The sequence below is a fragment of the Zalophus californianus genome, chromosome 10, assembly GCF_009762305.2.
Source record: "Zalophus californianus isolate mZalCal1 chromosome 10, mZalCal1.pri.v2, whole genome shotgun sequence".
Lineage (NCBI taxonomy): Eukaryota > Metazoa > Chordata > Mammalia > Carnivora > Otariidae > Zalophus > Zalophus californianus.
Genome location: NC_045604.1, coordinates 50,490,880 through 50,509,222, shown reverse-complemented (window position 1 = coordinate 50,509,222; position 18,343 = coordinate 50,490,880). Strand labels below are relative to the sequence as shown.

At 43.6% G+C, this 18,343-nt stretch overlaps 1 protein-coding gene and 1 long non-coding RNA gene across 3 annotated transcripts in view; one reads left to right on the top strand and one right to left on the bottom strand.

The window, feature by feature from the left end:
• Positions 1-1,696, top strand: part of PAPPA2 (pappalysin 2) — a 269,440-nt gene extending 267,744 nt beyond the window's left edge. The window contains exon 22 of the mRNA XM_027609924.2: positions 878-1,696. Coding sequence (XP_027465725.2) covers positions 878-952 — 75 coding nt within the window. The 3' untranslated portion in view covers positions 953-1,696. The remainder of the gene's footprint in view (positions 1-877) is intronic.
• On the bottom strand, positions 1,387-18,043 carry LOC113931830. Of its 2 annotated transcripts, none has more exons than XR_003522878.2 (3): positions 16,011-16,188; positions 14,103-14,192; positions 1,387-5,284 (listed from the first exon to the last, which is right to left on the bottom strand). It is a non-coding gene; the product is annotated as an uncharacterized LOC113931830 (long non-coding RNA). The 2 variants fall into 2 exon arrangements; XR_003522879.2 differs by lacking the exon at positions 16,011-16,188 and adding an exon at positions 17,916-18,043 and having other exon boundaries at positions 1,828-5,284.
• Positions 18,044-18,343: the final 300 nt, after the last annotated feature.

The window sequence follows — 18,343 nt, the reverse complement described above, 5'->3', positions numbered from 1 at the left end:
CCCAGAGGGTAGAATCCTTGCCAAAACTTTTTACATCATGTCTCTCAAAATGCCCAATTCTCTCTGAAGCTAGTTATGGACACTCAAAAAGTATATTTGTCTGTTGGTGCTGTAGTGCAAACAGGTAGAGAACAACTTTTGCTGGATCATTTTTGGTGCAGAGTAGGGATAATTATATAGCAGGAAAGCAATCCAGCCACAGACAATGGGTAGAGAGATGCATTGTTTCACCAAGTCAAAGTACATCCTGGGTTCAAGATGGGCAAAACCTCATGCTTATAAGATGGCAAAGATGATAGTATGGCTCCAAGAACACCAAGTAGGAGTCATAGAGCTAGGCTGTAGAGCCTTGGTTTTCCAGATAGTGTCATGACCTTAAGTTAAGTCATCCAATCTCTCTTGGCCTTCCCTATAAAAAGAAAATGCTAACATCCATCTTACCTACTTTACAGGGATTTTGTGAAGAGGATAATGGCAACAAAAACATTAGCAGTGGTTCTTGACATTAATGATTATATTAAAAGTAGTGGTAACAGGTGTTATAGATGCCTGGAAATGTGTGTTTTATATCCATCATTTTATTTAAATCACACTAACACCGCCTGGGGTAGTTACTGTTGTCCTTCCACTGTATGTATGTGTGTATACACACACACACACACACACACACACACACACATAAAGTGAAGCAAGGAAGATTTACCTTGCTCAAAGAGACATGTGTAAGTGAAAGAACTGAGTGTTAGTTTCAGTTCTGTGATATTAACAGTAATCCCACACTTCCTCTGGGACCAAGTGAGAAAAGCAGAAGCTGGTTGAAAAGTATGAAGCTTGGCAAGAAAATGGGTTATTTCAACTTCTCTTTGATTTCCCCTAGGTCATTCCATTTGCTGCTGACTGTGACCTGGATGAATGCACCTGCCGAGACCCCAAGGCTGAAGAAAATCAGTAACTGTGGGATCAAGCCCCTCCTTCCACTGCCCTGGAGGCAGGAAGAAAGAGAGGCCTCCATAACAGGAAACAAAAGGTGAATGAAGAAGAAATGTTGTGAAATGAAGGAAGGAGGAAGAGCATGAGGATCTTATAGACATGCAGGAGAATGTTTATAGGTGCCAACTGTTGCATCAAGTAGCCCAAGTAGGGAAGAATCCCAAGCAAAAGTTTCTTCAAAGAGGCAGTTGATTAAAAGTGGAAGGAGAAATATGATAGATATACAAGGACCCTCCTCCCCCATTTATATTCTCTTCAACCCCATCCTCAACTCTTGCCCTACTCCCCACTCTGCACCCTGCCAACTATTCAGTCCCACCCAACTTGTAAACCAATACCAAAATACTAGAAGAGAAGTTGCCAGGGACACTCTGTTAACACCCATTTTGAATGGATTGCCATCTTTCAGGGCTCATCTACTCTAAACTGGCTCCCTTTCTTTCATGTAGTCTCCTTTAGTAATAATGAGGTTAGTTATTAGTTCTTTATAGGTATTTAAACATAATTATATAAATCTATTATATATATATTATATTTTTTGCTGTCTACTAAGCTAAAAATTATACATTGTTCCACATATTGCTGCTGTGAAGTTCACTTCCAAAATGAATCCTGAGGGTTTGAGGACAGCAAGAAAACTTGTTCTGCCATTTTTCTATTGATGGGGGTTGGCAGGTTGAAAGGGAAGTGGTAAAGGGGAGGGAGAGAGAAATTAGGTGGAGTTCTTGATATGAACATGTCAGCTAATCATCTTTTCATGAGCAGGAAGCTGGGCCCAGTTTGAGGAGATGAAGGGTTGGGATGATAACATTAAGAGGCATGGCAGGTTAGGTGGGAGTACCCATTGGTGCTGGGGCCAGGAGAACCAGACTGTGGTTCTTGTGTATTTCTATCCAAAAAGAATATATTCACTACTTTTCATTTCTCAGAACTCTCATTTGGAGTTAGCGAGACCCAGGATTCTCTACATTCCCATATGTGTCTGTTCCAAGGGTGGCTCTTAACCCGCCAGTCAGTGAGCAAGTTTATACTGGGGCTTGTTCTCTGATTGCCATGATTACAGGAACTCGCACATTTCTCATGGTTGGCCTGTGCCCTCTCTCCTTCTAAGTCCCCAAACCTGGCTATCATTCATAGACACATGACCAATTGATGATCTGGGGAAAAAAATGTTATGGACATGACATAGGGAGAAAATGGGAGGAGACGGAAGAACAGACAGAGATGGGGGAGCCAAAGGAGGCCATAGAGATGGGAGAGGCCAGGAGTAAATTAGAGCCCCAGGCAGGAGGATGAAATGAGTCAAAGAGACTTGGCCTTGTTCCAAGTCTCCAGAACAGATCGGAGGGGAATCCTTCAAGCAATGCAGGATCTGAGGTAAATTCTATTTGAGTACAACATATATCCATGACCTAGAGTTTTTGATCGAGCAAGCTACGGAAACACGTGGAGCAAGGGTGACACTCTGTGGGAAGAGAGAAGAATTTCAACTATTTAGGGTCCATTTTGTTGTCGTTTTCCTTTCTGGTTAAATAGATGGACTGTGGGTAAAATGACCACATTAACTGCCTCTATTTACATCCCAGGCTTACTCTTTTCGCACATGGTCTATTGCAGTTGTTTTTGGTAACAGTTTCTGGATTAAGCCTTGGGGAAAGAGAGTTAATTTCTTGCTCAACACTTCAGTTTGTTATCTCAAGAAGGGCGGGAAGGCTTGCTTCTCCCTCAGAGCTTCCTCTCCAATGGAAGCGAAGAACAGGCCAAAATTAGAGTGCAACCTTGGTCTCTCTGAATCATCTGCTCTTTGGCTCTGACCACAAGTTTTCGACTCTTCCCACCAACACTGAAGCAATGGCTTTGCAAATAGGAAGAGGAAATATTCCCCCACCGCTATCGTGAGGAAAGAACCATATTCTGGAATGGGAAAAAAAGAAGGGGGTATACACATATTTATCTCTAGGGACATAAAATGAGGGTGGCACCATCATTGGGGAAAGGAAGTAGCAGAGATTACCCATCCAAAAAACCCTTGTCCTCTATGTTTCTAGCCATAAGGGAAACCTAGATACCTACTCCTCATTGTCTGGGTTCACATTTAGTGCCCCCCAAAAAGAATAAATATTCCTAGGATTGTAGTAGGCTTCAATATGGAAAAGACAGTGGAAAAAGTTTAGATCCTCCATTTTTTTTTTTTACAAAGTTGTAAAATTGTTTTCTTGGGGAGAGTATCCATATTCTTGGAAGTGCATCAAGCTCTTTGTCAGGGAATCCTGCCTTGTCTGAGACTGAGGCAGCAGAATAGGTATCTTGGACATCACCCAGCTCAGGAAGGCTACAGCTCCCCCACAAGGCTGCAAGCCTGTGGTTCCCACCAGTGTGGGTCTGTGCTCAGTTTCTTCACAGAAGGAACAGTGAGAACATTTCTCTGTCATACTTCATTTACGAATATTTTATTCTCCATTGGCAACATCTACAATCCACTTTTGCCCTGAAAAGGCAAGAGGGCAGTTTCTGTGGTGTGTGGAAAGTCCTTCTGGCTGAAGGCTGCCCGGCCCTCATCAGCTCTGGCCATTCAGAGATGGCAGGCTCTTCTAGCCTGTGTCCCTGGGGCCCAGGCTGTTGAGCTCTCATGTCACTAACAAAGTGGAAGGACAGAGACACCGTGGTCACAGATTCCCAGGAGATATCAACTCCCACTCACTCTATGTGGTGGTCTGTATTTGGCTGCTCTTACATATCCATGGGGTCATGGAGGACCTCTCCCACAGGCCCTTCTTTGTTCCAAAAGTCACTTCTCTGCTTCTTTTTTTTCCTAGTAACCAGGGGCTCTGGTTGTCCAGGTTGCCCAGGACTAGCTGACTCTAATGGCTAGTGTGACAGTCTCCAACCGGAGAGATGAGAGGACAGAGTAAGGAGAATGGGCAGTAGGCAAACCTGTACATGAAAGTGAAGAGTTATTCTTGATTCTCTCCTTTCCTTGCCTCCATTACAAGACATTGGACTTGGCACTTCCTCTCCTCTGTAAGATCACTATTAAGTGCATCAGTTAGCACCCGAAGGGGATGGCTTGATTGGGAACACAGTGAAAGGAGCTGATCTACTGTATTGTAATGTAAAACAGCTACAGCCAGTTATTTTGTAAGATTATAAGATGTTCATTAAAAAATCAGCACAGAAAATATGAAGTGTCTTTGGTGTCTTATTCTTTGTTTAAATCAACCATCACTTCGAAATCACTTTCCATTTGCCCATGCCAGGTGCAGACATCATCATCAATTAATTGATTGATCATTCCTTTCAGACACTTAGAAGTGATTTGTTAAGTAAATGGCATGTGTAGAGAAAATATACATGAACGTTTATAAGAAGAGATGATATGTACCAAAGCAGAGCACACAGTCATGATGTCAAGTGTCTCGTGAGTTGTAGAAATAAATCCCAAGAATCATTTATGGTTCAAAGGAAGTAGGTGTCACTCCTGGATGCCAAAGGTACATAGCGTTTGAAAGATGGTCTGAGAAGCAGGCATATGAGAATGATGGACAGAAATGGGAAAGAGGGAGAGAGGATAGTCCAGGCAAAGTGAACAACAGGGCTGAAGATGTGGAGGTAGGTTTGGGGAGAGGCTGGGTGATACTGGACATCACTGAGGCATCCAGTTTAGTAGCAGGTAGAATTTAGCTAACATGTGCTATGCATTTGACACACCATCTTTTTTGTTTTATGTTCACCAACATGTAATACATCATTAGTTTTTGATGTAGTGTTCAATACAATCTTATTTAATCCTCACAACAAATCTGCAACTTCCATATTCTCATTTCATAGATAAGGATAGCAAGTGTCAGTCTGGTGAGGAAAGTTCCTTAAGTTCATATGACTGGTCTTAGTTTTAAGCCTGGCTCTGTGAGACTTCAAAATGCAAGGAAGGAAAAGAAAAATGGTGTTTAATGGGATGTGAAAGGGAAGAGGGGAGGAATGGAGAGAAATGTCAAAGATGAGGTCTCTGCTTTAAGCCTATACACCTATGAAGATTATCATCACTGACAGAAAAGGGAAGGCAGGAAGAGCAAGCTTTTGGAGAAAGAGCATATATTGCTATTTGATAAAATCAGTTTGAGGTCCAGATAAATAATTTGTTGGAAGTTTCCTTTAAAGTAGTGTTTAGCACACTGGAGGAGGCTTCTGCAGTTGGCGGGCAGCTTGGCAAGGTCTCTTAGTCATGCTGGGCATCATCTGGTGGCCTGAAGGGCTGGGTGGTTGTCCAACACACCTGTTAGCCATTCGGTAAGTCCTATGGAATAGATAGGTGGAAATGTGTGCTCGGAACTTAGGGGAGAGGCTTGTGATGAGAAATAAACATTTGAGGGTAAGAAACAAAATAACTTACCTGATATTTTCTTTCCGGTTCACAAATTGCTTTCTTATGCTTTATTGCTACCCAAGGGCTAGGCAGAACAAAACCAGCTTTGTCTGTTTCCACTTTACAGATGAAGACACTGAGTGTGAGAGAGGTTATTGAAAAATTTAAGTTCATGTAACTAAGTTCAGCTTGGGATGGGAATCCGTTTTCTGTTCCCCAAATGCAATGTTCTTTCCACTACATGATGTTCAGCCTATTAGGTCCAGAGTGAACCCATACCCAGTTGAAATGGGAGAGTTAAATGTCTTTTTACCTGTTTATGTTTCAAGGTACTAATTGGTTTCCTTGTGGCTTTGTTAGTAGTTGATGGTAGGAAAACTGAGAGCAAAGCTTCTAGAGTACTCTTCCAGGGCTCTCTCCTCATGCCAGGCCCTGAGTATAAGCAGATGCCCCTACACATGTCAGTTAGGCCAGCTGGACTGAGACATCTGGCAAGGCTGCCTTCTCCCTAATAGCTTCCCCAGGGATAGTCCTGGAGAGAGACTTTGGAGCTCTGGTTTCCATTGACTGACAAACTTAAATGACATGATGAGTCACCTGTCAGCTGGGAGACTCACTACTCTTAGATTCAGGTCAACCAGATGATGAGGGGCTTGGCATGAGGAAGAGGGTAAGGAGAAGATTTTACACTTATAAATAGCTCCATGGCATCTCCGGAGCTGGCTCTGGGTCTCTTTTTATGTCCCCCCAGGAAGACCACTGATTCTGGATCTGTAACATTTCAGGCTGCTCAGTGGTTAGCTGGGAGAAAAGAATGTGGTGGAGAGAATCTTATATCTCATAATAGTCCACATCCATAAAACCTTTCTATGCCTTGGGTATTTGGGTCTGGAACAAGGTAAGACTAGTTTAGAGAATAGATGGTTATTTTCAAGTCTGCCATAGTCTGAGTCTACCTGGACTTGAATGCACATTTTCTGGTCAGAATTCAGTCTGGCGGTCAACTCATTAGGAAGTGTGTGTGATCGGTTACATCCAGCAACTTGCTAATGATCCCTTTGATTTCTTTTTCTTGATCGTGCCACTAGATGTTCAGGTTGCCTATACTAGTAGTAGTCCTAGTAAGAACTGGTGTGACAATGGCAGGGAACATTCTTATGAGAATCCACAAGTCTGGGTAACATCTCAAATCAGTATAATAAAAACATTTCCAACCCCTGAAAGTTAGTCCAGAGTAATTACAATTTGCTCATATTCTTTGAATCAAATTTCCTTCTAAGGATAATGTAATATAGACAAGCTTCCTTTTCTTTGTCTTTATCCACATGAAAGTCATTTATTCAAATGCAAAAAAAAATTATAATGAGTATATAAAGGGAGAGTATTGACTTTTTAATGATTACCAATCATGCATCAATTTGTCTTTCCTCCCTATTAGGTAGCTGCTATCGGAAGGCAATTGCCTTTTAAAAAATGTTTATACACATACAAGTCATAAATTTGAGTGTCACAAAAGGCTGTAAAAGTTAGAGAACTTCCCCATACCATAATTCGATATGCATAGGTCAGAGTGCTTTCTGAATAGTAAGGCAAGTTGTGTTAGGACACAAATGAATTCCAAGGAATGATTTTGTTGGTGGTGAATTAATAACCTTGAGAATGACCTGTAAGGGAGATCCCATAGCTTCTTAAAATGTCCTAGTGGCCTCCGCTCTGGGAAATACTGCTTATTAACTCAACACTGCTAATGCTTTTTCCACTTTGATAGGTGATCTGCTGCAGGGAGGCTGAGGACATGGATGACTGAGTCTGGACCTTGACAGGCAATACATACGATGCATTAGTGACTCATAATCTATGGGCAGCAGCATGGTGACTTGCAAGGGGCAAGCTTTTGAGCCCGACAAATCTGAATTTGAAGTCTGACTGTACCACTAACTAGCTCTGTCTCTACTTAACCTCTCTGAGCCTACCTTTGTAGGGCAATGCCGAGCACAGTGCCTGAGCAATGTAGACAGGAAGAAGTTAAGGAGTGACTGATAGAAACGATGTGTATAGACTACTCTGTCAAGAAGTTTGCCAGTGGAGAAGATGAGGGAACTGCTTTTGAAGTGCTTGTAAAAACCCTCCAAATCCTCAAACATGATGATACTCAGACATTAGAGATGTGCACCATGATTATTATATTCTCAGGACAGGGCAGATAAGAGAATCCTGTGTGGTTTGGCTGTCAGAATGTTCTAGCCTACTGATTCAGAAAGAAGCAAAATGGATTGTAGGATGATGGTGGTATAGCATGGCACTGAGCAAAATGAAGTGGGTTACAGGGAAATTTCTGGAATTGGCAAAAAATGCTGGTAAGCTGCAGATATTTGGAATATCTCGGGAAAGTTGCACTAGCTATGTGGAACGCTGATTATTTCTTCAAAAATCATTGAATTGCTGAATGTATTGAGTTTGTAGAAGAGTACTCAGTACAATTAAACACAACTTTCTACAATGATGGAAATGTTCTATATCTGCATTGTCCAATGTAGAGCCACTAGTCATGTGTTGCTACTGAGCACCTGAAGTGTGACCAGGATGACTCAGGAATTACATTTTAGATTTTACTCAATTCTAATAATTTAAATGTAAATAGCTACATGTGGTGGACTCCATACTGGACAGCACAGTTCTAGAATATCACACAGACGAATTATTCACATTTGCTTTTAAAATACGCTTTGGGCATTTTTTTTTTTTAATCATAGCACTTATGTCCTATGGTTGAAGTAAGGGTATATCATGCTCAGCTGAGTATTTGTATTATATTATTCTAATTTAGGAAAATTTAAATTTAATAAATCATCTACAAATTTATACATCTAGAAACCTCAAACCAGAAATAAAAAGCAAATAAAAAGGTCTCTTGCTAGCATATAGCTTTCCATAAAGCCTATGCAATTTTCTGACAGATCGGGTAACCGAGTTACCACTGGGACCTTCACTATGGGAAATCAGACAGTGACTGAGGAGCAGGGAAACCCTTAACAAAAATGAGACATGGGAAGTATTCAGAGAGGTACAGAGAGGCCCAAGGCAGCACAGCTAACAAATGGCAGAGTCAGGATTTGGACCCTGGGAGTCTGGCTCCAAGCTGTGTGCATTAACCCACTATGCTGTAATAGCACACCCCCTTTCTGGGGAAACCTCACGCATAAAGCACAAGACTTCGTGTTGTAGGTGCTCAGGTGTGAAAAGGTCTCCAAAAGACTGATAATGCAGTTTAGCATTTTCCTCCATGAGTTATCCTGCCTTGTCATGAATCAGTCTAATATTAAAGAATCATCTCCTAGGGCTGTACATTTTGTATCTGGACTGCTGTGACCTTAGTGAAGCAAAAAAAATAAATAAATACTCCTATAGCTAGTGATATTGTTTTATTCAGTAAATATTTATCGAGCACCTATTCTGTGTCAGGCACTAGGCATACAGTAGTGAACAAAACAGTCTCTGGCCTCATGGAGCTTGGAAAGAAGTGGGAGACAGACCGTATAGCAAGAAATACATATGTCTCCTGGTGAGAGTGCCACAAAAGAAACTAAGGTGTGGTAAGGTGGCCAGGAGCGGCCACGTGCGGGGAGGTTCTAGTTCATGCAGGGAAGGTCTAAGCATGCTTCTCGGAGGCATGAGGAGGTAAGAGAGGAAGCCCACTGAATCCCCAGGGAAGACGAGCCTGCACAGGGACCAGTGGTTGTGAGCTGGGACAGAACTCAGCGTGTTTGCAGAATAGCACTGAAGCCAGTGTGGCCAGGGCAAAATGAGGGCGAGGGATGGTGGCATTGGGAGGGGTCATGGAGGGTCTCCTTGGTCACAATAATGTCCCTGGCTAGTTCTCAGAGGGAAAGCGTTTCCTACACCGGCTTCTCTGTGCTCGCATATAATCCATCCCATCCCCTTTGTTACACTCACACTTGTCATCCTTCTTCCCGCTGGCCCTGCTTTCCCCCTGGCTCCCATCACCTCCTCAACAGTCCATGGTGATGTCACCAGGCAAGGTCCCCTCTCCTGCCTCTTCCACTGGTATACAGACTCCACATCATTCCTTGGCTCTCATCAAGTCACTCATGACTCAGCAAAACAGCTTCATAGACTCTGCACGTCCTCAATGGTCAAAGTGGTCTCAGCCCAGCCAACCCATTGCACTGACTTCCCACTGTTTCTGAACCAAGGCTCCTTCCCCCTGTTGAAGAGAATGCCTCTCTGGCCTCGGAACCCCTGCTTTTGCTCATGCTGTTCCCTACCCTGGATCACCTTCCCTCTGTCTCCTCATGTCCCAGACTTCATTTCCTCAGTCCTTTTTCCCATTCTCCAATTTCACAAAGCTCTGCTTCATTCCCCTCTTTTATGAGATTTATTGAATCCATGACCCCTTACCGTCCTCTCTTAGGATAGTCAATCTAGGTGACTGGTGTTCTGTTGGCTGTGTTCTGTCTTTCCCCCCAAATCAACTGTAAACTCTTTGAAGGCAAGTGCACTTAGCTCCACTAGGTCATTTGGTGACTTTTGTGAGGAGAAAACAGCATCCCTTCATCCAAGTGAAAGCAAACCAGCATCAGAGACCATGGCTAGAAAAAGTAGGCTGGGCTTGATTTCTGGCCACACTCACCCCTGGGATCAAGCAACCCTGAGCAAGACACAACTTCACATCTCTACATGGTGGCCCTGGAAACATGCTGCTCCTCAGGTTTAGATCACAGGCACTGCCTTGCACAGTGCCCGGCCTGAATAAAACCTTGAAATTTGCTAAATTGAATTCAACCCTGATATTTTGGGATGTGAGGACCAAAAGAAAAAAAAAAAAGAAGATGTTGTGTTTGGGGTTAAGGGTGGGCCTGTGGACACTTGAACTTTATGCTTTGATTGGTTCTTTAGCAGTAGTCCAAAAAAATGGTATTGATACAAGGGCAGCATAGAAGTCTGAATTGTGAGGGCACAGTGTCAGAAGGACTCATTTTCAAGTTGACTGTTGAATTCAGGGCTTGTCAGTCAGTTTTATGTTGAGGAATGCCTTAGCCCAGCTAACAGATACGCACATTTCAGTTTTAGGTGTGTAGTCCACAGGAATTGGGAAGAAGCAGTAACTATTGATCAGACAAGATAGAGAATCTAAGAGGTAACCTGACCTGTGATGAAATTGAGTGATCTTGAGCAAGTTACTTAATGGCTGTGGAGACTCAATTTTCCCATCTGTAAAATGGAATAATAATTTCCAACTTAAAGAATTTTTTTGCAAAAATAAAAGAATTTTTATGCAGATTTACTATAATGAACATAGAATACATACCATGGAACCAGCATTTTATATTACATATGGTTGTTGTATTATTATCCATGGTAAACAGAAGTGTCTCTGGTACACAAAGCCCAGAAGAAGTGTGATGGTGATTGTCTGGCTTTTGAGTTTCCATGCAATCTCCTGGCCCAGGATGTGAGTTATTCTAATGGGTTGTTGGTGTTGGTTTTTCTCTCTCTCTCTCTCCTCTCTCTCTCTCTCTTCTCTCTCTTCTCTCTCTTCCCCAACCCTCCTCCTTCTCTCTCTCTCTCTCTCACACACACACTCACATGCAATTAAGTGTTCTATGAACCTTTGGCTAGGTTTTAAATATAATTTCATATAAAGCTATACTGTGTGCCAGTTTGAGGCCTCAGATTAAATAGTTAGATGTGACCTGATTCCAAGTATTAAGGGAAGGGAAAAAAAAAAAAAAAAAAAAAACAATGTCAGCAAGACAATGTAATTTATCTACAGTTTTGCAGGGTAGTGCTAATGCCAGAGCATGTCCCAGAGCTCTGCCTGGGCAGCATGCTCATTAATGAGCAATCTGTATCCACCCATAATAATTCTAGAGTTAGACAATTTACCTTCATGAAGTAAAGAGGACCCCAGGCAATGGTCATGGCTGGGGGAGAGTAGCAAGTTTCCCTCTAGGTATAAATGAAGCTCCCAGAGGTACCAAGGCATCTGTGGATTTCAAGCCTTGATTCTGTCAAAGTGAACTCTGGTAGACATTCTAGGCACTTCGGTCGGTATTCATGCTAGCTCATTTAGAGAGTATAGACTTCAGACTCAAGACCTAGTGTGGGCTCCCAGCTCATGGAGAACTTGGGTAGAAGACTGAGTCTTTCAAGGCACAATTGCAAAGTAGGGAATGAGTTTATATTTGCAGAGTTGTATGTGCATTTGACTGGGGAACATTTTTAACCCTTGAAAGCACTTGGCATGTAAAGTGCTCCATATGAATTCCTTTCTTATAGCATAAAAACTTGACCTGAGATGAAGGTGAGTGACCTTGAGCAAGTTAGTGGCTTAAGGCTCAATTTTCCCATCTGTAAAATGGAATGCTGGGGCGCCTGGGTGGCTCAGTTGGTTAAGCGACTGCCTTCGGCTCAGGTCATGCCTGGAGTCCCAGGATCGAGTCCCGCATCGGGCTCCCTGCTCAGCAGGGAGTCTGCTTCTCCCTCTGACCCTCCCCCCTCTCATGCTCTCTCTCTCTCTATCTCATTCTCTCTCTCAAATAAATAAATAAAATCTTTAAAAAAAAATTTAAATGGAATGCTAATTCCCAACTTCAAGAATTTTTATGCAAATTTACTATAATGAACGTAATGTATATGCCATAGAGCCAATTTACCTGGAGTTCAAGAAACAATTATTAATAATAAATATATACTAATGAATGAATTTCCTTCTTTCTTTCTCAGTGACGTGCACAATACCACCCTCTTAGCATTTCAGACACACTTAAAATCTCACCACTTGTCTATAGTTTCCATTCATGCTATACTTTAGATGGGAGTTTCCTCTAAGCTAGTTAAGGCTTAGGGGAAGAGGAATTAGGACAAAAAGAATTGAATCTGAAGAAGGGAAGAGTTGAGTCTGGCAAGACCTGGAGGGGAAAGCAAGGTCAGATTCTGGCAATATCTGTTTTCCAGATAGCGGGAGCGCTAGGGCTCTTTCTTCAGACAACTTGGCTAGCCATTGAGCTCACTGTTACAATCTTATCAGGTTTTCTATGAATATCCTGGCTAATGAAAGCCTCATCTAACTATTGGGCCTTGGACACAAGACCCTGCCTTGACCTCAGGCTTTCACATACTCTAAACCCACTCTTCATTTCCTGCCCGCATCCCCTCCTAGGAGAGTGTGGCTCCCATACTTACCTGCTGTGTGGCCTTGGACAAGTTACTCAAGACCCCCCACAAAGGACTATCTTTGTGGTCTCGTCTCCCCTGCATCTCTCCAGACGTGCCCCTTCGACCCACTGCCACCCACTTTCCCATTGCTCACATTGCGCCCAAAACCTGTTTTCTGTTTGGTCAAACTGTGAGGGTTTGACACCCAGGTCCACGTCCAGAGTAAGAATACTGCTTTGGAAGAGAAGGACAGGCAGCAAAAGAAAAGACAGCAGTGAATTTTTGCAGGGAAGAACTTACAAACTGAGTGCTCATACCCTGAAGAATGTCAGCCTCAGAGTTTTTGGGGAAAAAAATAATTTGTAGATCAAGTCTCTTTTGGCTTTTTGTGGAGTTTTCCAAATTTCTTCTGGAAGGCCCCCATTCTGTGGCTGGGGATAGGAAAACCCACACCTGGGAGGCCTGCTTGTCTTTTCCAGGCCTGTCTTCATCCTGAGCATTCCTGAGAGGTACAGGAAGTCCTTGCTGGTGGCCGGGCCCCAGACTCTGTGGGGAGGAATGCAGCTACACTCAGACATTCCAGTTGCTGCTCAAACCCAATGGCACTTCGTTAAATCCTGGACCACACCCTCGCTTTTGAGTGTTTGCCGGTGTTGCCATGGCAACCAAATGCCCTTCCTTTATGTTCCCCCCTCCTCACTCAGCTCCATCACCAACACCTCTATGGTGGCCTCCTCACATCCCTCCCCTGTTGCCGAGACACATAGAGCCTATGGGGTGAGGATCAAAACATCTTCCCCTATCTGATAGGCAAGAGTGAGACTGCTTGGAAGGTCCAGAAGTCTAAAGTGCATCAGAATGATCTTTTCAGTCAAGGATGACCATGGTGTAGACACAATAAATAACATGGTGGAGATGCAGGCTGTGGTTGACGGCTTCTGTTCTGTCACTGTCTAGACATCTGACCAGCTGAATTGTCTGTGTGAGAACACCACCAGCCTAGAGAGTGAGGGTGAGGCTCATACCTTACACCAGTTCGCTCAAAACCCAGTGAGCTCAGAGATGGGAGGAGTTCCATTTCCACGAATGCCAATAAACCCATGTCACAAGCAGCCTTGAAAGTGCACAGGCCCTGCGCCACAGACACACCTTCTCTATGGCGGGGACCAACCCCGTGCCCATGATCAGAGTGAGGTGGCCAGATTGGACATGGAAATAGTGCTGTGTCTGGTTTGTCAGTTTTGCTGGATGCAAGAAACACTGCTCCCCCTTATCAGCAAAACAAAACAAAACAAAACAACAAACAGACCGAAAAACCCTCGTTCAGTCAAATTTTGCTGCTAGTTCAGTTCACTCACTATGGTGACCTAAGATATGTTCCAAGTTCCAGGGTGGAGGGAAGGTGACTCAAATGGGCCACCAGGCAGCACTGCAGAGTGGTTAAAAACACACAATGTGGCTCCCATACTTACAGGTTCCAAGTTCCAGGGTGGAGGGAAGGTGACTCAAGTGGGCCACCAGGCAGCACTGTAGAGTGGTAAAAAACACACACTGTGGCTACCGTACTTACTTGCTGTGTGGCCTCGGGCAAATTACTGAAGACCTCGGAGTTTCCTCATCTGTTCCATGTAGACAGTAGCAGGGTCTGTGCATGGGGTTGCTTGTTGGGGGAATTAGACAAGAGAAGCCATGTCAAGGACCTCAGATGGTGCCTGGCACATAATAAGCAATAAATACACATTACCTGCTGTTAAACACAACAGCATCTTTAGCAACACAAGAAATCTCACTTAAGATGATAAAACCTCTGAGAGGAAGTTCCATTTCAAATATATGAAAGGATCTTTGTCACCTAAAAAGGAATGCATAATACGACCTTGGAATATGTGTTCTTGCTGCCCCAAGTTGTCCGTGTTGTCCAGAGAAAGCTACTGGGAAAGGAGAATATCAGGGACAAAGTTGGCTCCATTTCAGTGTCTAAGGAGCGCTGAAGAGGACCAGGGAGCACCACTGTTGTTGCTTACCAGGTGAGTTCCAGGCATCGCACTAACTGCTTTCAAAAGCCTCATCTCATTCAAGCCTCACGCTGCCTGTGCTCTTATTAAGCTATCCTGTCTCAGCTCAAATCCACCCGTTTGTGCTCCACGTTGTAATGTTACAAGGCTGCAAACATGGCTTCCTTTTTGCCTGTCAAGTCCGTGTTAGGTTTTGTCCACAGGGGGGCAGTAGAGGAGACTGGAAGGAAAGCAGAGGGAGAAGGGACTCGTCCTCCCCGTGGGCTTGCTGTTTGTGTCTGTGCCATCCTACCAAAGGCTTTTCACCATGGCAACAGCCCCTGGTTCCTGTCTCCATTATCTTTGCATGCTTGAGGAACCAGCCTCGAGAGGCTCCCACCAGGAAGTTCCAGCACTGGGCAAATAGCCTCTCCTGCTTGAGGGCATCCAATTTCTGTTAAACCAACTTCCCCTGCTTTGTTCTTCTAGTCCAAGAGTAAGGGGCGCTTCCCACATTGCTAATTAATACCTCTGTGTTATCCTGGGGTTTCAAATATTTTTGCTTTTCTGATCCTCCAATATCTTTTTAGAAAAAATCCTTATATTAAATGCTCTCTGTTGAAATCTTAACTGGATCCTAACTGATACAAGGCTCAAAGGGCAGAAACAGATGAAGACTTTGAAATCCTTTGTTTTACGCCACTTAAGATACCAAATTAACAACAAATTAGGACTATCTTAAAATATAGATTTAGAAATGAAAATGACAGTTCAGAAAAGGTAAATGAAATGCTATGAAATTGATTAGGGGCCAGAAAGTCTCAGAAATATGTTTTCTGTTCTCACACTATTTCCATTATCAATGCACAATGAACCTATATTCACTTTTGGATGTATCATAATTTTCATATATACATATATACACATATATCATATATACATATATGATGTATACATAATAGATTTCCCTAGATAGTTCTGACTTCAGGTATTCTGTGCCTATTTTGTTCCTACCAATTAGGGAGAACAAATGCATGGCATGAACCTTGCTATTCACCATCTCCATTCCCATGTCAGGCATTGATCATCACTCTTTCTGGCCAGATACAGATCCATCCTCAGAATCCTTTTCAAATCACAGGCAGCCACTACCACTTGACCAAATCTAGCACTTGAGTAGAAACCTATTTTCTGACCCTGTAATCAATCTTAGAGTTCATAGAAATTTCTTTACTTTCAGCATCCAAATTTCATCTTCCAGATCACCATTCAAACCCTAAAAAGTTACAAAATTCCTGTACTAAATGATATGCAATTTTTAGTTTGAACTGTGTGTTAGTTAAGATCCAGTCAGAAAAGCAGCACACATTTTAGGAAATTCAACAGAGGAACTTCAAATGAGAAACACTTTGGAAGAACTGAAAAGGCTTGTAGAGAATCATGGGGCAACCCAAAGATGAGCAACAAGAGGAAGCAGCTCCTACTTTGAGAAGATGAGGTCCTGTTGCAGAAGCTCAGGAGGTGGAGCCGCCTGAAGGGAGCTGAAAGCATGGTGGGAGTTTGCTGGAGGGGGTCTGAGACCAGAAAGGCAGCTGGAATTATGAAGGAGATGCTAGAGACACTATCCAAGTCAGAGAGGGAGAAGCACCCTGGCTTGTTCCCTCTTCCTGTCCTCCAGTATTCTTCCCGAAGTGCCTCCATTACCCAACTGGACCGGAAGCCTGTTGACTCGGGAGTCTGGGAAGTGTAGTTTACAAAAGTTAACTCTATGTGATACTGAGCAAGGCAGCTGCAGAAGTTTGGAAAATGGATCTGAGGACAGAGGCAGTTGGCTTTTGAGGAATGTAGGCACCATTACCATGTTATACTCAACAGTCCCTAGGACAAATGCAGTTAACGCATGTCCAATCTAGTCTTACTCTTGGACACTTAGGTCCAGTGACATCACCAGGGCATTGCGTGAGGTGGTTTCATCCCTATGTGGGTAGGTCTCAGAGTACTGTCTAATCCATCGGGCAGCAAGAGCCTCAGGGTCACTTGACATCTGAATCCTTCTAAACAAAAGAATTTGCTCCTAATTATTGAGTGCAGAACATGGCTGAGGTTCGCCTACCGGGAAAGATAGTAAGGGATCAGGTACACTGATTCATAGCCCTGTGTGAACAGGCATATTCATAAACTCCAACAAAGGGCAGTTTTGGTAAAGAAACATAATGTCAAAATGTGTCCATTCTTATGGGAATCAATCCAATTAGAGCATACTCTGCAAAGTCCCAGAACAAGGAGGACTTTTTCTTTTCTCACTTTGGAAAAGTGCAAACATTCTATTCTATTCTATAGAATGCTGAGGTTTCCTTTGACGCTAAACTGCTCCTTCATTGGTGCAGCTGAAATGACAATCAGTTAGACAGTGATGATGGGAGCACAATTGGAGGCAGGTTAGCAAACTCAGGGCAGGTTTGCAAACTCAGGGATTGAATCAACAAGTCAAGCCAGGCTGTCCTGAAGGGCAGGAGACTTCTGTTCCCCAAGTTCTCCTTCAAGTGTTGGATGCATGCAGAACACAGAGGACCAGCCAAAGTACCCCTAAAGCCCAATACAGGGCTATGATGAACATACAGAGTGAGAGTCACAATTTTGAGGTCTGCATGACACTCATGTGACAGACAAAAAACCAAGCCAAGTACAAACAAAAAAAGAAACAATTGTGCTTGGCTTGTGAAAACTAGTTGTTTTCTTAATGGTAGTGGTTAAGTGTGCACTGATCCAGCATTCAGCCACGTTCTCTCCTATTGCCTGAGATAGGGTAACAGGCCAGTGATCTGTAAAAATCTCAACGGGAGGAGTTTTTGCCTTTCTAGGAAACTCAGGGAGAAACAAACTCATGGGTGCAGTGGGGGGGGGGGGGCAGGGGATGGGAGGACAGTGTGGTGCAGTGGTTAGAGTCAGATCGCCTTTGGTGGAAATGCCTGTCCTTCCACTTAGCTGTGACCTTGGGCAAGTTATATCAGGTCTCTGTGACTTTGCTTTCTCCCACTGAAGAGTATTAATTTCACAAGATTGCAGCAAAGACTGAAGAATATGATGCAGTGAAGTGTTTAGCACAAGCGCCTGGCACACATTAAGCGTGGGGTGAGCACGTCACATCGAGGAAGTTCCAAATGCGAAGGGACAGAAAAACAAAGACACCCTTCCCTTCCAGTATTTCTTTTTGATTCCAAATTGTGTCTCCCTTCTCTTTTTTTCTTTTGCTGGCCCTGGAACTATCGTCACTTCCCCGCTCCCATTGCAACTCAGAGTTTCTGGGGAGGTTCCTGAGGTTCACCTGCTCAGATGTATTGGGATGAGCCCACCCTTCTTTCTGCTCCCCTGTCGGAGCACAGACTCACCTTACTGGCAAGAGGCATGTTATGCATATGTAGTCCCAGCCTGCAGACATCCTCCTCTCCTTTTCTTGGTGAGTTCACGCCTAGGGCAGGGCTACCTCGATGCTCCATCACGGGCTGGATTTTTTTGGCTCCCGGTCAGATCCCCTTTACTTAGCAGACCCCCTTAGTGGCTTAAAACAATCACTGTCTTATTCTGTTGCATAATACTGGGGTCAGGAATTCAGGCAAGGCTTGGCAGGGTGATTCTTCTCTTCCATGTGACATTGATAGAAGTTGCTGGGTGGTATGCAACTGGCAGAGAGACTGATCGTGAGGGTCCAAGCCAGCTTCAGTCACGTGTCTGGTGCCTCAGCAGGAATGTCTAGAAGGCTGGCTTGGCTGGAACTGTGGACCACGGTGCTTCCATGTGACCTCTCCAGCATGGTGGC